The 24,223-nt window shown below is 40.2% G+C and overlaps 1 protein-coding gene across 5 annotated transcripts; it reads left to right on the forward strand.

Moving 5' to 3' along the window:
- The first annotated feature begins 1,038 nt into the window (after nt 1–1,038).
- LOC134069169 (tenascin-N-like) lies at nt 1,039–22,950 on the forward strand. Of its 5 annotated transcripts, XM_062525048.1 has the most exons (14): nt 1,039–1,062; nt 1,392–1,464; nt 5,071–5,160; nt 5,259–5,345; nt 5,922–5,969; nt 6,200–6,452; nt 8,799–8,838; nt 8,985–9,248; nt 11,510–11,770; nt 12,048–12,317; nt 15,088–15,357; nt 18,852–19,121; nt 21,073–21,339; nt 22,284–22,950. In XM_062525048.1, the coding sequence occupies exons 4-14, from the start codon at nt 5,266–5,268 to the stop codon at nt 22,310–22,312; spliced, it is 2,052 nt and encodes a 683-aa protein (XP_062381032.1). In that variant the 5' UTR covers nt 1,039–1,062; nt 1,392–1,464; nt 5,071–5,160; nt 5,259–5,265; the 3' UTR covers nt 22,313–22,950. The 5 variants fall into 5 exon arrangements, 4 of the variants coding, with proteins under 4 accessions (XP_062381032.1, XP_062381035.1, XP_062381033.1 ...); XR_009936781.1 differs by lacking the exon at nt 22,284–22,950 and having other exon boundaries at nt 18,852–20,864; nt 21,073–21,187; XM_062525051.1 differs by lacking the exon at nt 15,088–15,357.
- The last annotated feature ends 1,273 nt before the right edge of the window (nt 22,951–24,223 follow it).

Below are 24,223 nucleotides of genomic sequence, written 5' to 3' on the forward strand. Positions count from 1 at the left end.
AGGGTATGTGATCATGTGGGGCTATTTTAATCCCAAAGGCCAAGGGAACTTTATCAGGATGCATAATATGCTGGATCCATGAAATAGCTGGCCTTTAAAAATAAAAACATATAAAAAAATACTCCTGCTCCTATGGGAATTTAACATAGGGGTCAAATACTTATGCCCCCTGTATTTAAGGAAGAACATTTATCTATTTACGATACATTCTTCAATCACAAAGAAAATTAGTGTCCTTAGCGGTTTGATTTTTACTCATTTTTTAAATTAAGGCATTACAATCAATTCTCAAAAGATTCCTCTTTTTAGTCAACTTTAGCATGGGTGTGAATACTTACTGAACCCACTGTATGTCTTAGCAATACCTTAGCAACAATCTCAATTACACTATCAACAATCTAGCAACCACCACTATGTCATCCTAGAAAACACCATAGTAATCAACATCTTTTACCTTTTCTCCATCCATCTAAGTACCATCCAACTAATTTTCTCTCCATTTACATCAAACCATTTATTAAACTGTTTATCTTTCTATCAACACAAACTGTTTGTCTATCAACGTCCATTAAACTATCTGCCAACATCCATTAAGCTGTTTACTAACATCCATCAATATCTGTGTCTAATTCAATTACTACTTAGCAACCTCCATAGCAAGCAACCCTAAAAAGTCATAACTTATAACAACATACTGTAAATTACACTACACTGTAAATCCCCATTTGCTCTCTTTTACCGCATCCTTTTTTTTTTTTTGCATTATCTGTTATATAACTATACATTATATTTTTCATTTAATTCTGGCATTTTCATGCACTGGTAATTCCTTGGAATTACATTTCTAGTTATTACTGTTATTACAATTAGTATTATTATTATCATTTACTCATGCTGTTGCATTTCTTGAGCAACATGTGGCAGTAGCATATAGAATTTACAATGTAGATTAAACACCTTAAGTAAAGACAGAAAATGAAAGTAAAGAGTGAGAAAAGAAAGCAGCAAGCAACGTCTCAGTACACACGTCGTTTTCCTGTTGAAGAAGAAGGACGTTTCACGGTGAGTCTTAAGTCAGCGTAGGCTATGCCTTGTTTACCTTCCTTCATTATACAGTATGGTCTACCTAGGCCTATTTAAAATACATTTGCAGCGTATGTAATACATTTAGCTTATTCACAGTGTTTAAAAGTCAGGCTATATGAAAAGGATTAGGATACCTCCGTCTAACAGGCAGACAGACAAGGCACACACACACACACACACACACACACACAGCGAGAGAGAGAAAGAGACAGGCAGACAGACAAGACACACACACACACACACACACAGATTCTTGTCATTAATAGATAGATGGTGTGTTTTATTGTACTTTCATGTATGTTCAGGGGTGTCAGACTGGGGAGAAAGTGGGACTGGTCACTAGGGCCCCAAGGGGGAAGAGGGCCCTTGAAAAGTCTGGTATATATTAATTTATTCCTGAATATATGTTATTTTCCTGGTGTGTACTATTTTTGCCATAATGAATGCACAACAAAATGCAATGTTAATTTGTAAAAAGTTTAAACTTGGTTGACTGACTCAATGAATTTTGTGTATAAAAATAGTTCTAATGTCTAAGGTGAGACCCCTTGCTAAAGCGCAGAATGGTTTAATACACCTGCGAGATGATAGATAGACTGCAATTTTAGCTGTTGTCAAAGTGAAGAAGATGTTTTATTAAAGCAACAAAGAGTTTTTTTGGACCATGAAATCATGTTTCCAAAATCATTTCAGTGGTTCATCAACTAAGGGTGAAAGGCACTTCTGCATTCGCTTTGCGAGTCTCTATCGGCTATAACCGCACTACGTAAGTTTACCAGATGGGGTAGCGGATCTGCAGTTCGATGGAATGAGATATAATAAACTACAAATTTGACTTGCTTCGATGTCCCAAAGCATCATACTTTCTTAAAATCATGCAACATATGCTACCTTGTCTGTGGACATCGTTATTAGCTGGATAAACAAATGGCCCTTGTGCGACAGAGGAAACGTGCCTAAGTGTTGCTTTAAGTTGCTTGTGTTTTGTTGAGTTGCATGCCCTTGCAGGTTGCCACCCTTGCAAGTTGCTTAGGATAAAAGTGTCGCTTATTTCCACACAAACAGGAAGGCTGTGGTTGTCTACTTTGTGCATCTGGTCACAGTCTCTGTATGTAGTCTCTTTCTCCCTCTCACTCTCACACACACACACACACACACACACACACACACACACATACACACACACACACACACACACACACACACACACACACACACACACACACACACACACAAACACACACACACACACACACAAACACAGACAAATAAGAAAGCTGTGGTTTGACTGCCCTCATTTTGTGTATACTGCCACATAGAGCATGTAATCACATACTGTAGTTCTGACAGCTAGTTTCAGGTCCCCTCCAATTTTTCAGCTTTATTTTTTCCCCTCAGTAAATGTTATGCTGAGGTGAGTTTACAGTTTTTTCCAATCGTTTACACACAATTTTGAAAACAGGGCTCTTTTTGTCAAAACATATCACACAATTAGCCAAACACCACACCCAATCAGCAGAACATAACAGATTGTTAGCAAAATGGAATATTTCTGTCAAAACAATAAACACATTGATAAAACCTTATACTGTTCTCATATCACTAACACATTCTTTGAATGATTATACACTGTGTCCATCTTATACACACCAACACAATAAATTCAAAACACATCTGTAAAACCCCTCTTCCAATATATGGATCTTATTCAGACATATTGTTTGAGAGCATTAGGATAATTTAGAAATATTTTGATGAACCCTCATCAAGCAATGCACAAAACTGATGCTGCAGGCAATATTTCTTTCTTCCACTGTACCATATGTTCAGTTACAGTGACAAGTCAATCAACAGAAAATGGCAAAATTATAGTTCTTGCTACTGTAAAGTGTAGAAAAATAAAAATCTGTACACAAACAAAAAGTACTGTACACTTACAGTCACTGAAGAAAAACTAAAGCAACAATACAAACAAGTAACAACAATACATAATACTCTAATCATCTCTCTGTCTAGCTGGATCAGGCCATAAGAGTTCACCACATCACAGGCTATGGGTGCCTCTCATTTGGGCAGACACTGAATACCCAAAGGTCCAGTCCCAGCATGCAGCAAGTACTGAAGACTGAAGGATGGACTTAGCTCTGATGTGTTTTTCAAACTAGGATTGACTTTAGCTCTGATGTGCTTTCAAATTGCTGGTTACATTTTGTTAAATAACATTTCAATCATTTGGAACATCAGAGGACTGTGAACATGGATGTGAACATGTTTTAGTCAGTGTAGACTACCTGGAATTTTTTTGTAACTGAAATGATCCTTTTGTGTGTTTCATTTGATACATATTACAGCGGAATATTTGGAATATGGGTATTTTAGATCAAAATATGACCAGTAGACAATAATAAAATATTGGCAACAAGAAATCACTTCATTTGCACTTACATAAAGTCTCCAGTTTTACTCGCTTGTTATAGAGGAAGATGTTCATACATAATATATAACCAATATGAAAAGTAACAAAACATTCTGGAACAAACCGGTCCAAAGTTTTCAAATACCTACTCTTTTAGGTGTTACATATAAGCAAACAAGTTCCCATACAACATGTGGGAACTACAGGACTGCTAGAATTTCAAGTGTCTGACGTTGAGGTGCTTGTGGTAATGGCAACAGCTGTCAAGCATAAGTTGGTTGCTTTAAAGAGCCTAAAATATAAACAATGTAACAGCTTTGTTTACTGCATTACCGTATCCCACATTGTTAAATCATAGTTTTCAGTTTTGCTCTAACAATAGCACAAAAAAAGAGTAGGTGTTTCAAAATGTTTTAGCTAATAGTGTATATACTGTATAGTAGTGTACAGTATAACATGTGACATGGGCTTTCAACAAATTCAAGAAGACATAAATCTAATGTGTCATTCAAATGATGCTAGAAAAGAAAATATTTTGAACCTGGCTTCATCTACAGTAGTGCTAAAGTTGCTGCACTTGAAATGTGCAAATTATGACATAGTTCAGTAGACATTTGCTCATTTAAATATAGTTCAAATGTTGCGATTGTGTTGTGAGAATATTTGTTAGAATTGTTAGCCTATTCAACTGTAATATATCCCTGCATATATAGGTTAACTGACATAAGAGTGCTATAACACAAAATGTCCCCCTAATGCAATGCTATAACTTATTCTCTAACTTTAAGATTGCCAAAAATCACTCTCAAACAATGGCACCAGTCAACCTTCTGGCTCAAAGCAAAGCCTTCAAAGTTATTTGTAGCGATATGCAATATCATGTTCTTGGATAACTAATAACTACTTTTTCCATTGAGTAACACGAGTCAAGTTTTTGTTTTAAGAAAGTGTCTATGTTGTAGGCAAAGTTTTCTTTAATTGTCTGGAGCAGTATGGTGAGCATTGTATCTGCTCAGAGCCACTGCTCAGATCTGCTATAACCAATCTGTTAGGCTAGCTGGTTTTGACCCAAAAGCAGACCAGATGAGAAGCAAATTCAATGAACAGGTTTTATTTTCAGATAGTCCAGTTCTTAGAAGAGTCAAAGCACAGAAGACACAAAATCCAACTTAGATAAACAAAGTCAAGTGTCCAAGGAGCAGAGGCAGATTTCAACTCCACAGAGCAATCAGGTAGAACAAAGGGCAAACCGATCTTGAGAAAATCCGCAAATATACCGAAGACCCAGACTACGTAGTGAAGTGAAATGAAAACTGAGTGGAAGTACGTAGGAAGGTGGAGCCAGGCTAAGCCTATACGTGACTTTATATATGTTTTACACTTTGTGTGTGTGTGTGTGTGTGTGTGTGTCTGGTTAATGCAATCATAGTGTTCTATGCAAAGCTTTATTGATAGTTTTAACACTATGCTCAAATTGATATCACCTTCAGATTCAAATTAATCCGTTTATTCTTATGATTATTTTTGTGCAATCTTTTTTCTTAACATTTTCTTTTCCTGATCTCAAGAGGTGAGCTGAACTGATCTGATCCGAAATAGTCAGGAAGGGCTCCTTGTGGACATTAATCTAACAGGAGTAACCCAGAGATACTTCACAGGTAGGCAGAGGTTATACTGCTGAGCTCTATCTCAATTTGCCTTGTTGTGTTCTGCTGAGCCTCGCACGCCCTGTTTATGACTGATGTGATTCTCACAGGGACATCATGAAGAAATCAGTCTCCTCTGGGGCCAGTGACCCATCCATGAGGACTGACCAGTCAAAAGACCAGTCACTTGACTTCAGGTGGGAAGATATAAAGTAGGCATAGAAACATCAGAAACAGACTCAGAAAATCCAACAGTGCAGCTTGTTTTAGTTGGTAATGAGGCAATCAACTGTTTAGTGTACTCAAGGAAAGAGTGAACTTGGAACATTGGAGGATCTCCAGTTTCACCTATATAGTATTTGGCACAATTGGCAGCCATAAAAGTACTGATTCAATGTGTTTATGCACTGTATTCTCTCTTGCATTTCTCTCAAGCAGTTTTATTCATCACAAAGATACAATGTAAAACGTTAAGTGATATGGTCACTCAACTATTCCTTGGGTAGCCTGTTGATATATTGGGGATCACCTACTAAATAAGACAATTAGATAAATTAGAGACATGTGAAAGACTAGTGGAGGAGGTAACTGATTTTTACGTAAGAGCAGATGGTCTGAGAAATAGAAATGGTTTCTCAGTCTTTCAGTTTTGGCTTTGTGGCTACTGGCCAGTGGCCACAGAGCCGTCTACCTGACCTCAGTCCATTGTCAGGGTGTGACATACAGTATTTGTAATGATTAAAATGATTGGCTGACATCCTTGATTCCCTCAGCATCAAGTCCTTGGATTCTGGTCATGCGCCATCTGTGTCATCCTCTGGGTATGTATGTCACTAAACAACATTCACACAAATGCCACTGACTCAACAGAGAAGACTGTAAATCTACTGTATCTATGACATTAACCAGAACAGCCAATCAGTGCTCCAGTTTTTCAGATCTTTAATTAACACAGTCCCTTTGAAGTGTCTTTGTCAGCTGTTGGAGAGAACACACACTTTGTCAAAGACAGAAGAAACCCTTAAATGATGGAATTGTTTGTTCCTTGTAGTGTATCAGGAGAGGGTATATGTGATGTCTGCTCTGACACAGCAGTGAAGATCTGTTTAACCTGCATGGCCTTTTACTGTGGGACTCATGTGAAGGACCACTACACATCTCCAGACCTGGAGAGACACCAGCTACAGAACCTCCGCTGTGAGCTGCATCACAAAAAGCTGAAGTTATACTGCAGGGCCGACCAATCAGCAATCTGCTCGCGCTGCTTACTTCATGACCACAAGGGACATGATGTCATTGAGCAGGTGGGCACAGTCACTTAGACATACGAATGCTAAGATAAAGTTGGTTAACCAAAAGCTTCCATACAGGTTTGTTTTCAGGTCTTGAAATTTGGTACACACATCAGTTGTAACACCCGCTACTCAGAGACAAAGGCTTGGTCCCGGGCTGGCCCAGGGGATCGCTAGCGCCCCCCTATGGGACTCATTCCGTGGTTGGCATATACTTTCAGCTACATACACCATATTTGGTAGATGTGTGTATCTCCTCAAGATGAACAACTTTTGTATGTACAATGCATTAGCCATGCCCAACAGGAAATTAGTTAATTGGGATTTTGTGCGCACTAAAATATGATGAATTGTGATGCCAAAATAGGTACTTCTCACGGGGAAAAACTCATGAGCACACAGTTTACAACAGAAGACTGTTAAGAACACTGACCAACAGGATTTACGAAGGAGAGTCAAGATCCACATCACATAACTACCAACTGTTATCTGCATTGCATTGCATTGCATATCACATAATATGTCATAAATGAATAACTTGGAAGTGTATCATGGTACCCTACATGTTTGTGGTGTAGCGGCACCTAGTCGCTGTCATCAATGTAAAACAGGGCTATTCAACTTCAGTACCAAGAGGGCCGAATGGAAAAATCACTGGGTTCTCGGGGGCCGCATAAAATAAGACGCCGCAAAATAATTGTATCCAACAATATTTGACAGTCAGAGCAAAATTCAGTTCAATTGAATTTTATACAGTGGCAATATCAGTAGCCTATGTCAACAAACACTGGAATAGAAACTAAGAACATAGCCTACTATCCATATCCATTAAAAAAAAAGATAGGCTGCCACACAAACTACACTATTTGAAAACACCCAGGCTACCCATATTTCATACCTGATGTCTGGTAGCTGCCATATCATGTATCAGTGGGGACAATTGCACAGTGTTGACTTACAGTAACTAGCCTACTTCAAGATCATTAGGCTCATAGGTGCTTTAAACACACACAGCCTACAGCTCCAATCTCTCAAATATAATTAGCATTGAATTTAAAGGAAAAGTAATGCCAGCTCTGTCTCTGTTTATCTATTTCACGATTTCTTACCATCAAAGATTCTAAACGTCGAGCCTGCACAAATCACAAACAATAACATTCCCACGAGTGGAGTGAATATGGCTGTGTCTAAAGAAACGTCTAATTGACAATGAGAATCGTTAATTTTACCCTCTGCAACAAGTAGGCTACGAGACTTTCATGTTTATTGTGCAACGAATCTATCGCTGTAAGGAAGGAATATAAAGTCAAGAGGCAATTCTCTACAAACCACAGCTCCTTATCCACTAACTTTCCCGAGGGCTCAGAGGAACGGAGAGGTATGATTGTAACATTGTTGATTTGCGCACACTCGAGGTGTAGAATCTTTGGCGGTAAGAAATCGTAATTTAATCAACATTTAATGATAACATTAAAACTAGTTACACATTTGGAAATGTCAGTTTGTGTAGTGATGTGCTGTGTTCTCTGAGTGAAGATAACTGGAAGAATTAGTCTGGTCAATAGGGGCGGGCCGACATAAGATCTATGCTCGCCCATCAAAGCGAGTTCATTCTCATGACAAGACACGCGGGCCACAGGAAATTTTAACCGGGCCACATCTGGCCCGCGGGCCGCTAGTTGAATAGGCCTGATGTAAAACATCACACACAACAAGAAGTGAGCAAGTGCTTCCAACGTAGAAAACATGCAAAAACAAATAGGACACACATCAGATATGTGCATTTGAGAAAAGCATCACATGTCAGTGCTGTTAGATTCCGAAATGTCACGGGTCATGGACCTCAGGTGCTCAAGCCCACCATTGCCACTTAATGGCTATATTTATGTTATTTGTTTTTTTGGGAGACCAGTAGTGTATTGCAGTAGTCTAACCTACCAGTAATAAAGGCATGGAGTAGTTTTTCTACATCTTGCAAGGGCCGCATTTTGGCAATGTTAATCAGGTGGAAATACGATGTCTGAGTAATGATACTGATATGGGGCTTGAAGCTTATCTATCTAGTACAGATGTGTTTTTTTGGAAAAGTAATTAAGAGGTGTCTATATTGTATTTTTGATGGATCATTGTAACAAAACATTTTAAAATAATCCATTTGGAAGATATTTCATCTCCCCATAACAAAGGTATCAAGCTATATTAATTAAATGAACGCATCTCCAGAAAGAGTATGAAATGGGTTTTCAGACTGTGAAATTTCAAGATGGTATTATGGCTACAGTTATTGACATTTTATTTTTTAAATATTGCTCTATTACAAAAATCAGTGTTGTTTTTTTGTGCTTATATTTCATACAGAACCCTCTAGAGACCTCCTTAGAGTCTACAATCCGAAAAGGTACACCAGATCATTAAGAACCTTCTTTTGAAATGACCAAGTAATATTTTTGTGACATTGCTGAAATGTACCAAAGAAAATAGAACTAGTGTGGAAACAAGCACTTTTTTTGTGAAATATGGCACATTCTCCACATGTGCTTCCAGATATTCCTCGTCCTGGGGAGATCCAGTTCACTTCAGTGCAGACAGACTCTGTGTCCTTAAGATGGTCACCACCAGAGGGCGCTCCTGGACCCCACAGGTTCAGAGTGACATGGGGACGAGGTCACAAGCAGCACAGCATGATAGTGGGAGGTTTGGATCTGACGGTAACAGAACTGATTCCAGGAGTGAAGTATAACTTTGCTGTGGCCACCCTCAGTGAAAATGGCCTTCAGAGCTCATGTGTGGACGGATTTGTTCACACAGGTGAGATACACAGGACATATACTAAGGCACTTTCATTCACCGAGGCAAGACAGTTTACTGTATAAAACTTAGTTATCGCTCCCACTTGCCCTTTCTACGTGATCCGCAGCACTCCACACCTCCCCTTTCACACCTCCGTCACGTCATCCGGAGAAGGGGAGAACGACCACTCGCTGAATACTTCCGCATGGTACTGCAACTAGAGGGCGGTCGTGAGCAAGTGGAGAATGAATGGAGGATGGAGTTCCTCCTAAAATCCACTTTTCTCTGGATATAATTTTTTGTGTAGAAATCGGAATATTGCATGTGAAAGGGGGGTCAAGGAAAATACACACGGCTGAATACTAGATTTTTTAAGTCCCTTAATTGCTCTAAAAAGTCTTTCAAACGTGTCAATGACGTCATTCATTAGCAGGGTGCTAGTGTGTAATCAGTTGAAACAGACCAATTAGGCTGTCTAGCCCCATAGACCCCCATTGTTTGATCACTTGCTCGTGATCGCCCCAAGTGGAACTGCAACAGGAAGGTACAATGCAGGTACAATGGAGTTAAGTGGACCGGCTCTCCATAAATGGGCTTTGGTAGACATTTAATGGATGTTGATGGGAGGTTTAAAATGTCTAATAAATGGTTGGAAGTAGTTTAATGGAAAGTGGTCTGTATTAATATCACTAGCATGATTGGGTTGGTTGCTAGGTTGTTGCTAGGGTAATTGAGATTTGTTAGGTTTTTCTAAGGCAATTATAGTTGTTACTCTGCTATATAAAGTGGTAGCCTATCCATGTTGGTTGCTGAAGTAGATTAGGTAGTAAGACATGGATGTTGATAGACAGTAGGACAATGTCCAAGCCAATATGGTAACACACCAGTATGGAGCTCTTAACAGTCCAAATGGGCAACAAGGCCTAGTTTATTTTATAGCCTAGTTTTAGAACCTAAGATAATGAGCATTGATATTACTGTAGTTCACTGGGAAATACTGAAGTCATAACCTGGTATAAACCAGACCCTGGATTGATATTACTGTAGTTCACTGGGAAATACTGAAGTCATAACCTGGTATAAACCAGACCCTGGATCTTTCAAGGGTCTGGCCACGAATAATGAAAATGGCCCGACTCGAGGAGCGGCACCAAGCACGCATTTGGTGAGGCATATGCAAAAAGCCTTTAAAGATGGGGTCAGTTATGAGGGTGTGAAAGGGCCATCTCCTCTTAACACCTGCATTATTTTGACATTGACTGGGGTTTCATACCTGATTACATGCACTCTGGTGGTCTGAATGTGACGAAGTCAGGGCTAAGGCAGTCACCGATTAAACTAAATAAGGTAAAAGTCCTATGGATTGACACACATCCGAAACACCAAAATACTTTTTAGGTAGTTGAAGTGTCCCCCAAAGATAATATTTTTTGTGCATCTTCACAATCGAGTCTCTAGTCTACCAAGTTTGGTTCTTATACCTGAGGGGTTTGCTGATATGAACTCACTTCCTTTAGCGGCTTCGCAACTGATTTTGATTGGCTGTGCTGAATTAATACTTTTGAATATCAACAATCCCTTAAATAACTTTTGTGAGGCATGGTCTTAAGATCGTGTATGTCAAGTTTTTTGAGGATCGGATTTGTGACCTGTGATACTTTAGTTTTGCTTTCTCTAAAATCCAATGTGATGGAAATTGATGCCATAGAATGTGTTGAAGTCGACTTGATCAAAGGATTCTAACAGTACCTCATTTATTATCGGGCCTATGGGTCAAAACTAACGTGCATTAATGCAACACCCATATGCCTTGGCTAATTGCAGCGCCCCCCTAGGGATTAGAGGGCACCACATTTCTTTGCCACATAGGAGTCTCGAGTTCATGTACCAAGTTTGGTTTTGATACGTGAAAGTGTTCCTGAGATATGACCCTACTTCCTGTTTGCCAGCCATGCTTTCGAAAATCCTTTTGGTAACTTTTGTGAGACTTAGTGTAGGAATCATGTACTGTATGTCAAGTTTCGTGAAGGTTGTGAAGACAAAATTTGTGACCTTTGAAAGTTTCAAAGTTTCACTTTCACTTAGTTTTAGTTTCAATTCCAATGTGGAGAAAGAATGACAAGGGTCAGTGACTCCCATCTTCTTGAGCAACTTACTGACCAGATCCTCCAGAATTGGACTCGTGGCGATATCTCAAGAGGTCTAGGGGCAGTAGCTGGCCAATTTTTCTGTCTCCAAAATGAATAATATTAATTAAAAAAAAACAATATTCTCTGCAGAGGTTCCTCCACCAGAGAATCTCACTGTGGATTTGAGCCCATTGAAGGCCTCTGTGGAGTGGACCAAACCTGCCGGAGTGGACAAGGCATCTTACCTGCTGGAGCTTTTCAGAGATCAGAAAAGAATTGATGCCATCACTAGAGATTCTCCCAATTACACCATCCCTGGCCTACAACATGGAAGAGATTACACCATCAATGTGTACATTGTACTGAACAATGGCTGTCAAAGCAAACCAAGCAGCCAGAGGTTTAGAACAGGTACTGTATGCAAAAGTATTTCAGATAAATTTGCACTTAATTTACAGTAGATAGTGTGACAAATAATATTTACAGAAATTATCTCAATCTTGCCCTAATATGTTTGGTTTACCCTTTGTCTGTCAGATATCACAATAATTCAGTGGTTGAATCCAATATTAAAACCCCACATCATACAGTCAAGCATGTTTTCTGGTAGCATTCAGCCAAATTGCTGTTTAATGTAATTTATAGCTTGTATTATTGTATAATACAACAACCTTCTCAATCCTTCCAGAGATTCCAGTCCCAGAGGGTCTGACTGTGATGTCCATCACCACATCATCTGTTAGCCTCAGCTGGGAGGTGTCTCCTGAGATTAACCAGACCCCACACAGCTTCCTGGTCTCTTACCAGAGTGAAGGGACTGAGCCACAGCCCATCTCTACAGAGTCATGCAGCACAGACATCACAGGCCTGAAACCAGGAACTGAGTACACTGTTAGAGTTTACATTCAGCTCAAAGAAGGAGGAAAGGGCCAGCCTGCTTCTAAGATGATTAAAACAGGTAAGACACTATTTAGAAAGGTATGTATAAATGTATATATGGTATAAAATTCTCGCCAAAAGTTTTTTGTGTCTGTAGAAATATTTTGAGCTCGTAAAAATGTTTTGTGTACATGCAAAACGTGTTTTGTTCTTGTAAAAACAAAATTGTGGTTGTAAAAATGATTTGTAGGCTACATCTGCAAATCCGTGTTGTCCCTGTGGAATTGTTTTGTGAGTTTGTATCGGGTTTTACACGTACAGGGTTTCCATATACAAGTGCACATCAGTTTTCTACAGACGGGAAACAGACTTATGCGTACGAAACAAATGTACAAGTGCAACACTTTTTTACAGATCGCAAAACAAATTTTACCTAATCAGCCAATCACAGCACTGCTTACTGAACGGCCAGTCAGCCAATCAGCTCGCGTAAGTTTTGTTTGCTTAACGTTAACACTAAAGGTATTTTGGTAAGGTTAACAGCGTTCTTTGTATCTTAAATGAGTCTGGTAACGTTTGCTAACGTGGTTGGCCAACCTGGTTAGAACCAAGATTCTGTTCAAATATGAAACTGAAAAATATGAATACTGAAAAATGTAAGGTTCATTTATCAAATGTTATGTATTAAATGTATTAAAAAAGCATTGTTGTTTTAAAATTTACGAACAAAAGGCAAGGGGCGGTAGCCTAATTGGTGCTTTTACGATAATGTATTTAAAGGTATACTATGCAGGATTGGCGATTTCATCGCCGGTTTCGCTTTCACTTTTCATTTTCGCTCGTTTTATGCTTGCATATTTCTCTGCAGAGCTTCCCCTACAGCTTTAGCGTGTATATTTGACAAAACTCCTCAATTGGTCAGTCTGCCGTGCCTTTTCATGAGACTTTACATGACACTTCCTGGAGTAGAGCATGGGTGCGTGCCTGGTGTCTCCTGAAGTTGCAAGTGTGGTTTTACCGCTACAGACCACTAGAGCGGCCAAAAAAAACACTGTTCGACCGGTAATGACCCATTTACTCATATATAACAGTATGGAACGAATTGATTAACTGAAAAACGTTGCATACCTTAGTAAATCATGCACCTTTGGGGATTTGGGGAACTATGAACTACAACCCTTTTGGAGGTGAATAAAGAACGTTAAACTAGCTAGCTAAGTAACCTGCTTGGGGAGGAAGCTGCGTGGGCAATTGTATGGAGACTAGAGCTCATATAGTGCTGTACAGACGCCAGGGCTGGCTTTTCATTTTATGTAGCTCTACCCCTGTCAAGAGTGCCTAGCCTGGCTTGTTCTCGCACATCTGAATTTTCGCTCGTGCATGAATGCGCGTCCATGTTCTTCGAATGGGTGGAGCTTGGAGGAAAAAGGGTAGGACTATTTGAGTTCTGCATTTTCAAAATCTTCCGGCCGTTTTGCGAATCCCATACCCAACCTTTAATAGCCTGATCGCTGAGGGGATAACTGATTTGCTGAGGATACTGGTTTTCATCTTCCTTTGGAGCATCCTCCCATTGCCCCACTGGCTTACTTGAAATTTATAATGTAGAGGATGAGTGAAATCTCTGAGGATGCGTTCAGCTTTACTCGATATTAGGTCTTTACACAACTGAGAAGTTGACATCTAATCACACCCAGTGACTCTGCTAGTCATTTTGATCATGTGTTGCAAGAGCTCCAAGATATAACAATCAACATTAAAATGATTAAATTATTCAAAACATTAGCTGTTGTCAAACTTCAACCTGTCAATTGCAACTCCTAAGTATTGATAAGTATTAACTCTCTCAAAGTCAGCCAGTGATGGATTTTCGAGGTTTTAGGTGCCCAACAAGGGCAGTGTTTATTGCATACTTAAAATAGGTGTTTGGAGGCAAGGGCTCTACACTGATTGGTGTAGTGTTTAGAGTATGGGAGACAGCACACAGCCCTGTGGGGCCCCTGTGTTTATGGTCATAGCAGAAGAGCTAACTGAATTAAATCTGACCTGTTGTGTCCGATTAAGGAGAAAGTTGTTTATCCATAGAATAAGCCTCACATTAATGCCAAGATCAGACAGTTTGCCTACCAACAAGTGGGGTATGGTGTTGAATGCACTGCTGAAGTCAATGAAAAATACTATCTTCACAAAGCTGTTGGGTTCTTCTAGGTGTTCATATACTGTACAGTACTGTTAGTCATTGCAGCAGTGCATCTTCTACCCCCATCTATGAGAACTGTAACCACCAACTTGTAAAGGTGATTGCGATTACATTTTAGACCAGGGATTCCTCTCATTAACTTTTATTCATCTGCATTCACAAATAAACACACACACACACAATCCAAGAGATGAGTATGACATCTCAATTAGTACAGTCTAAACTAGGGGTGGCCAACCATTCCATCATAAAGAGCCAAAAGAGCCGCACAAAAAAAGGTGCCTAAACTACAACAGCACAGTGACCTACAGTTATAGCTCCTTTTTTTCATTTGGCAGATGCTACAAATTATCATTTTCAGGAATCAGTAGCAAGCAACAAAGATATCTGACACACATCAAATTCCCCCTCACTGAATGGCTTATTGGTATGAGCAATGCTCCAATTTAACAACTGATATGCAATGAGACCGTCAAATGTGCAGTTAATTTTTTAAAATAAAATAAACAAAAAGAAAACGAGTTTGCGGGTTGGCCACCCCTGGTCTACACAGTCTCTCAAGTCAAGTCAGCATTCAGCCAAATTGCTGTCTAATGTCATTCACATCTTCATTATTTTTATTTCACATCAACCCTCTCAATTCTTCCAGAGATTCCAGTCCCAGAGCGTCTGGCTGTGAGCTCCATCACCACGTCATCTGCAAGCCTCAGCTGGGAGGTGTCTCCTGAGATGAGGCAGACTCCACACAGTTTCCTGGTCTCTTACCAGAGTGAAGGGGCTGAGCCTCAGTCCATCTTTGCTGAGTCATGCAGCGCATACATCACAGGCCTCAAACCAGGAACTGAGTACACTGTTAGAGTCTACACACAGGGCCAACACGGAGGAAAGAGCCAGCCTGCTTCTTATAACATTAAGACAGGTGAGACACTATTTAGAAAGGGTCCGTGTATCATTTGTTCGTTTGATATTCGATTGAGAATCCAAAATCAAAAAATGACTTATGACCTGTATGACTGTTGATTTTGTTGCACAATTACAAACAAGCACAATAACTTGTTCACAGTTCCGTGGTAAAACCCAAAACGGAAACTAGTTGATTCAAGGTTTCTAATGGTGTCACTTATATGTTTCTAGGACAAAAACTAGAGAGATTGAGGTGTGTTTGGAACAGTTTGGAACAGGGGGCAGCCGAGGGTTGCCGGTTTGATCCCTGACCAATCTACGGCTGAAGTGCCATTGAGCAAGGCACCTAATCCCTCACTGCTCCCCGAGTGCCGCTGTATGACGGCAGCTCACTGCTCTGGCTTAGTTTGTGCTTCACCTCACTGTGTTCACTAACTCACGGATGGGATAAATGCAGAGACCAAATTCCTTGTACATGCATGCCAATACCCCTGATTTGATTGGATTTGAGTTTTTCAAATCTCCAGGGGGGGATTTAGACTCCAGGGTGTTAAACCTTTGTATATCCAACAGAAGTGAAGAAAAAACACATTCCTTCTCTTGCTAGTTAGTGGTACTCTCATCACAATCATGATATCCAACATTTTGTAAAAAGGTTGGGTATGGGATTTGCAAAACGGCCGGCAGATTTTGAAAATACACAACTCAAACAGTCCAACCCTTTTTACCCTAACTCCACCCACATGGACGCGCATTCATGCATGAACGAGAATTCAGATGCGCGAGAGCGAGCGAGCCAAGGTAGGCACTTGACAGGGGTAGAGCTGTGTAAAATGAAAAGCCAGCCCTGGCGCCTGTTCAGTATCCGAGCTCTAGTCTCCATACAATTGCTCACATCATCTTCCCTCCCAAGCAGGGTTTGCTAGCTAGTTCTACATTCTTGTCGGTAATAGTTCCACAAATCCCCAAAGGCAGATGAATTTATACATTATCGTAAAAGCACCGAGCTACCTACTGTACCGCCCCTTTCATTCAGAAATTCTAAAACAATGATGCTTTTTAATACACCAAAATAACATTTGATAAACTAACCTTACATTTTTCAGTACCCATAGGTGTGTATTTTTTTAACAGAATCTGGTTTGGCTCTTTCCGGGGCTTTTAACTCCTGAAATATCCAAGTTTAGTGCTGGTCCAGTGGTTCCACTGGAGCTCCAAGCGGTTTTGTTTCGGTTTCAGCCTTACAACACTCTTTGAGTCACAGTAAAATGTGATTTTTGGTACATAGCTTATTTCTTACGTGGGTGCATGAGTTTCTGTACAAATCCACCGTCTTAGTTTGTATAGAAATGAAGTGACACATACAACAAGGGTGGACATAGGAGACGTACAGTAGGCCTAGTTGGTTTCCACAAGCTTTGAGTATGTGCACGAAAAAAAAAAGCATGAGCTGTGAAATTATGCTAGAGGGTCAAGAATATAATTAGCTGGAGTTTTTCGAGCCCTGCCCTTTGCACAGATGATTGACGTGTTAATTTCCATTTCAGTGCTTCCAACTCAGTGGCTGTAAGTGGGTTAGGAATAGGATTTCAAGTGATTTTGCAAAAAAGTTCATTCCATACCCTACCTTTAAGTTTCAAAAAATCGTTTCGCAATTTAACATCAGTGACATGTTGGCATCATGTTTGCCAAATTTCACATGAATCTGACAAACCGTCTTTTGCTAAATATGCATTATGAGCATGTGAATATCATCATTACCATGGTACTCAATGACCTATGAGATTTAACATTTCGAACAAGGCATGGTGAATTATAGCAAATGTATTGTTTATGTGGAAGGGTATTAAAATTCATAGTTTCACCAATTTCAATTTACCTCTTCAAATTACAACATGTCAAAATAGCTTTGCAATTTAGATTCAACAGTACCTTGGCATCATATATACCAATTTTGACATAAATCGGACCAATTGTCGAGGAGAAGTGCTTAAAAATGGATCACAAAATCTCAATTACCTCACTTCCTGTGGGCGTAGCTAATGGAATGTATATGCAAAGGTTGTCTTAGGGAGGTACAGGCACTTTGGTGTGTGTGTAGCTGAAAGTATATACCAACAACAATTAGCAGTGACAAGTAGCAGCGCTATGGAGTTCCTGGGCCACACTGAGGCCAAGCCTTTATTTCTGTGAAATCAATGTACCAATTGATGTGTGTGCCCAATTTCATGAGTTTTCGCCCATGGGAGGCACCTCTTTCGGCATCACAATTAATCATATTTTAGTGCACGTAATATCCCAATTATCTCAGTAACTGTTGGCCGTGGCGAATACATTGTACTATGAAAGTTGTTCATCTTTGGGAGATACACACACCTACCAAATTTGGTGTGTGTAGCTGAAAGTATATGCCAACCTTGGGATGAGTCACATAAGGGGGCGCTAGCGAGTCCCTGGGCCAGCCCGGGACCAAGCCTTTGTCTGTGAGTAGTGGGTGCTAGGACTGACCTGTGACCATTGGTGCTCGGGCCCTAATGACCTTTGTGTATGTAAAGGGCAAAGGGCTCCTATAAGACCACAAAGAGCACTGCTCTCGTAGTAAAATCCTGCACAAAATTCAAGTTAATCCCAAAAAGTATCAGACTGCACTGCATGTAGTCCAGGATGGCCTGCAGTTTGTCCTGCTGAGGCCTAATGACCCCCCCACTCAGGACACACCCCAGATATCAAGCTTCCTGCTTGGCTAGGGCACCTTTCTTGAGCTGGATGGTCAAGCCGGCTCTTTGAAGTCGTCCCAGCACGCCCCAAGATGTTCAAAGTGCTCCTCCGAGGGGCTGCAGTAAACTCCCAGTTTCACTTTTCCTGGGATTAAAACATCTTTTCAATCATTTTCTCAATCTTGCCCTAAGAAATAAGTTGGGATTCACCCTTTGTTTGTCAGATATAACATGAATTCAGTGATCGATATTATTACCACATATCATACAGTTTTGACAAAGTAAAAGTTTTCTTATGGCATTCAGCCAAATTGCTGTTTCTTACTTCATTATTGTATTTCACAACAGCCCTCTCAATAGAGATTGAGAACGTGACGTAAAACGCAATGCATTTTGGGAATAGGTGGCCCAAAATTAAGTTGTTTTACTGACGTGCGGGGACAACGAAGTGCAGTTGTCGAAATGCCGTTTACCTGCTGTGTTATAAAATTCAATAGAGTAACATGAAGCTTATCTTGTATAGTTTTCCAGCGTGGAAAAATAATAGTATACGTCATGTTTCAGAGGTGACAAAAAGGCGAGGAATGGCTTGGATAGCAGCACTAAGGAAGCGCAAGATTATGTTCTGTTTTTCACACAATTTTTTCACGCTTAGTTTTCATTATTATCATGCCAGATCATAGACCCAGAACACTAGTTTACATGGGCTGGCATCAGGCGAGCCAAACCTACCCATAATTCTTTGTGTTTTGATGACTTTGGTCACATGTCTTAGCGATCTCTATTCTTCCAGAGGTTCCAGTCCCTGACAATCTGGCTGTGGGCTCTGTCACTGCATCATCTGCTAACTTCAGCTGGGAGGTGCCTCCTGAGATGAACCAGACTCCACACAGATTCCTGGTCTCTTACCAGAGTGAAGGGACTGAGCTTTGGTCCATCACTACTGAGTCATGCAGTGCAGACATCAAAGGCCTGAAACCAGGAACTTTGTACACTGTTGAAGTCTACACACAGGGCCAACATGGAGGAAAGAGCCAGCCTGTTTCTCATAAAATTAAGACAGGTGAGACACTATCAAATGAACGAATGGTACACGGACCCTTTCTAAATATTCAATTGAGATTAAAAAAATGACTTGTTTCAATATAATTGTTTATGAATGTGATACAAGCAAATAAATAACGCTATGTTTTTCCAGACTTTTGATTTCATGGTCAGATCAAAAGTAGAACATTTAAAAACGGACTCAGGGCCAAAACTAATTTTGATATTTATTTTTTTCCGATTGCTGTGACCCGGAAATTATTTATTGACTTCCATTGCTAGCTGCTGCTTCAGTCAGACATAGCTGTCAGACTACCAGTCCGAATGTAACTTTACCATAGTCAATGGTAATTTAACCTAAATAGCCTAGGCCTACATTTAAATGTCCACTCAGACCAACAGGATCTCTTTTTCCCCCTCAGCTGACAGTCTAATAGCCCAGGTTTTTCTAACGTTGCCTATGCTCAAAGGCCTCAAAGGCTCTGGATCACTACACTACCACCACTCGGACGAAAGACATGTCAAATATAGGCTGTTTGAGCAAAAAGTGGGCTACAACTTCATTCACAAGCAGAGCAAACTGTTCAACTTCCGGGAATTCGCCTGCCCCCTTGAGTAAAACCTACTATTAGAACTAATCATGGGCAGCGTATAGTTGCTATGCAGTTCAGCTCCGGAAACAACTTTCAGATGAGATTAAAATTGCCCCAACTGTCGCCAGTTTCAAATCTAGACTAAACATTTCTCAGATGCTAACTGATGAAATGTTCATTGCCCAGTTCTCACTCTTCGGGTGAGTTGTTCCTTGTAGTTGTCCTGTCATTCTACAGAAGAGACTGATCGGGCATAGTCAGAGTGTAACAGCTCATTCTTTACGGTTCAAGAGTTACAGCTTTACCGGCTTTCTCTGAAACTCTGAGGGCCTGATGTAGGCCTACGTACATTTGCAAACACAACGCTATCATTGTTTTCCATTTTATGCTTTTATGTAATGTTTTACATGTTTTTTGTTTTTGTTATTCTTTCATTATTGCCTTTCTGTGCTTTTATTAGCCTTTCCTTTGCTTGTGTTTACGTAAAGCATATGTAATGCGTTACATAAATACAGTTTTTAATATATAGATATATTTTGCGGGGGCTTTTTGCCTTTATTCATATAGAGACAGGAAGCAAGTGAGAGAGAGAGATGGGGAGGGATCGGTAAATGACCGCAGATCAGATCCGAACCTGGGACCCGTTGGCACTCGGACCCGTATATGGCCTGAGTGCTGTAGCCTGTTGCGCCACAGCGCCCCCACGTTACATAAATAAAGTTGTATTGACTGTGAAAGTGGTAGTGAAATCTGGGCTTTGGAGGACAGGACCCAGGCAGAGGGCCCCTTTAAGATCACTGATCATGATTTGACTCCGACTTCTGGGTGTTCAAAGACGCTGCTCTTGTGGAAAAACCAGCACAAACTGCTGATAAAATACAGTTAATCCCTAGAAGGATAGCAACTCCTACAGTAGATATCAGACTGCTTGTAGTCCAGGATGGCCTGCACCTTGTTCTGCTGAGGCCTAATGACTCTTCCACTCAGGACCCCAGATTTCAAAATTCCTGCTTGGCTAGGACACCTTTCTTGAGCTGGAGAGTGAAGCCGGCTCTGTGAAGTTGTTCCAGAACACCCCAAGATGTTCAAGGTGCTCCTTCCAGGAGCTGCAGTAAACTCCCAGTATCACAGGAAATGGCTTCTTTTCCTAGGATTAAAACATCATCATAGTAACTATCTCAATTTTGCCCTAATAAATAAGATTGGATTTACCCTTTGTCTGTCATATCGCCTGAATTCAGTGATTAAATCTAATATTAAAACCACTAAAATACTTTTAAGCAGGTTTTCTAATAGCATTCAGCCAAATTGCTGTTTAATGTCATTTTCATCTTACTTCATTATTGTATTTCACATCAACGCTCTCAATCCTTCCAGAGATTACAGCCCCCCGCCTGGCTGGGAGCTCCGTCACTGAAACATCTGCTAGCCTCAGGTGGGAGGTGTCTCCTGAGATGAAGCAGACTCCACACAGTTTCCTGGTTTCTTACCAGAGTGAAGGGGCTGAGCCACAGTCCATCTCTCCTAAGTCATGCAGCGCAGTCATCTCAGGCCTGAAACCAGGAACTGAGTACACTGTTAGGATCGACACTGTGCTGGATCAAGGAAGAAAGAGCAACTCTGCTCCTTTTAAGATTAACACACGTGAGATCCTATTTATAATTGTCACTATTTTCGGTTGAGATGTTCTTAACTGCACCAAATTTGATGTGTAAGATTAGCCAGACAGCATTTGGGAGCCTGCCAAGTTTTGAGAAATTCCGTCAATGGAAAGCTACACAATAAATTACAGTTGTTCTCTGTCACATTGGCACATTTTTTTGTGACTTTACAGTTTATCTTAGTTGCCTTGGTGCAAAACTGCTTGTTCAAACTCCATATCATCTTATCACTTGTGCACATCATTAAAGTAGTTTCAGTAGTGCATCCATGCTTGTGTACAAATCTGCTGTTTAAATTATCAATTGCGAAAGCCATCTTGGTCAAAATGCACTATATTGGTCCCCTGCTGAATAGTCCAACCACATTGGTCTCATTTTATCGCTAGTCATTACATGCAAATGTGTTGAACTTGTTGTCATAACTACTGTAGTTGTCATAGCTAGAGTCTTTATACTGAGAAAAACTGTAATTTGTGCGCCTACATTTAGTGACTGTACACCCATCTGCCTGTAAATGATGGTGTTGAGTGAAGGGTTGTTGCTAGACGTTGAAAAATGTAAATGTACATTCTGCTGAAATAAAAGGCAGGACAGTCACACACTCACACAAACACACACACACACACACACACACACACACACACACACACACACACACACACACACAGTCAAACTGGCACACAAACACACATGTACACGTGCAAAGCAAACATACAGTATTTACATGCGAAGCATACACACACACACACACACACACACACACAATTTGAGCCTGACCATTTCGAATTGTCCTTGAGCAAGACTACAGTACATGTACTGTAATTTCGGGAGAAGGGATTGAATTAGGGGATGTTGAGAAATGGAAATGTTGATGTTAAAATGTACTTTCTTCTGACTTTCTTACTTTCTGCTACTTTCATCTGCTAGGCCCAGCTGGCACGTGTCTCCTGGTTTGAATCTGACTCGACACCACTACCTGGTCACTTACCAGAGAGAAGGGATTGAGCCACAGTTGATGTCTCACAGTGCAAACATCACAGACAGAGCTGAGTATCAGCACCCAGTTCTGTGCCTGTCACCGCTGAATGTAATATGAAATCAAGGCCTATCTGTGGAACACAAGTGAACGTCATCAACACTTTTTTTGTCTTCAGCAGCTAGAGTATGTAATGAACTGCAGACAGCAGTGTAATCAGGGCTGTAGTCGAGGCTAAAAACACTTAGGCGCTGTTAACGCACCTCTTGAATTTCCGAAATAGCATTTATGCATTTAGCTACATTCCCCCCAAATACTGACTTTAAAAGAATACTGGAAAACATATTTCTTCAAGAAAGCTTATGGACTGACTGACTGACTGACTTTAATTTTTCTTTTTCTTGTAATTTTTTATTTTCATGAGATGATTTTACAACCTTGTGAAGTGACCTTGGGTGTCATGAAAGGCGCTTTACATTAAATGTATTATTAGTATTATTATCCTCCTGTAAACTGAATATTTTGTGGTTTTGGCTTAAGTGTATTGTATGCTTTTCTACTTGTATTGTATCTATTGTATTTGTAGATGACACCTTATTGATATTAAAAACAGTAATACATTTTCTTACATTTTGTATATCCATGGCACATCATCAGGCACATTTGCCAATCAATATGCTCTTCATTATTACATGTACAAGATACAGATTCAGAGGAGGTAATGCCTGGAGCTCTGGGATTAGGGTAATGGCTCTGGGAGTTAAAACATGAGACCTTGGAATGCACAAGTTCCATTTCTAAAAGTTTAATCACATTTGACATCTGGAAAAGTACCACATGTGAGAGGAGCACTGTACAGTCGAGTCTGTTCTTCAAGTCTCCAAGGTTTACTTGGAGAGGGTCAGAGGTCAAGTCCAGGTTTTAGTCCTATTTACTCCTGCTGTTGCATTTCTTGAGCACCAGGTGGCAGTAGCCTATACGATATACCATGCAGATCAAACACCGTAAAGAGAGGAAGCGAAAGTAGAAAAGAAAGCAGAAATCAACCTCTCATTGCTCATGTTGGGGATGTTGCTTTCTTCAAGCGTGTATTAACTGTGCTTTATGTCAAGAGGAGATGATGACACGCTTTTATCCACATTAGTCATTCAGCTCAGCTCCAGGTCAGGTACGCCTACCGACATCTGTCAACACTGACTCTTCTCGGTTGGAAGTAGACCTAGGCCTATTTAAAATAAATCCACAGCATTTAAAAAAGTTAGGCTATGATTATGATACTGCTGTCCAAAGGTATAGTGCTAGGCGTTCCAGCTGCATAGTGGTGGACGGTAGGCCTATAATGACCAAAGTCGATTAAACAAAATGAAAGTCAATTACAGTTTTTTCTGAATGATTAAGCACTAATCGTGATTCTTGTAGCACAATTTCTAAAACTATTAACACATATAGCAAAACCACTCACTGAGTTTGCAAAACTAAAAGCACAAACACTGCTTTGAACTCAGTTTGCAATTTTGTAACACACACTTTGCAAAACTGTAGGCACAATTCACTGCACAACACTCTTTTTGTAGAACTTTACAGTTTTTTCTGATTGGTTAAGCACTTTTTTGTAACTATTGGCTATTTTTGCAAAACTCTACACACAAATAGCAAAACCTTTCACCAAATTATCAAAACATTGTAGTTCTCTTGCGAAAGCGAACACAGCAATGGTGTTTCTGTATCAATCAGTAAACACAAGCCATCATCTACTAAGCACACATTGTGTCAACTACACACTGATGGTATGAATACAAGACACATCTGGCTTTTGCTTTCTCTGTGCACAAGGTAGGCTACAGTATGTCAGTTTGAGGTCATACTTTTGTCATAGTTCTGTAAACATATA

This window comes from Sardina pilchardus, chromosome 21, assembly GCF_963854185.1.
Source record: "Sardina pilchardus chromosome 21, fSarPil1.1, whole genome shotgun sequence".
NCBI classification, from domain to species: domain Eukaryota; kingdom Metazoa; phylum Chordata; class Actinopteri; order Clupeiformes; family Clupeidae; genus Sardina; species Sardina pilchardus.

Coding starts and splice junctions, on each gene's coding strand:
- LOC134069169 (XM_062525048.1), top strand. CDS start 5,266: ATGAAGAAATCAGTCTCCTCTGGGGCCAGTGACCCATCCATGAGGACT. Junction 11,771..12,047: donor CAGCCAGAGGTTTAGAACAG/GTACTGTATGCA, acceptor CAATCCTTCCAG/AGATTCCAGTCCCAGAGGGT. Junction 21,340..22,283: donor TCCTTTTAAGATTAACACAC/GTGAGATCCTAT, acceptor TTCATCTGCTAG/GCCCAGCTGGCACGTGTCTC.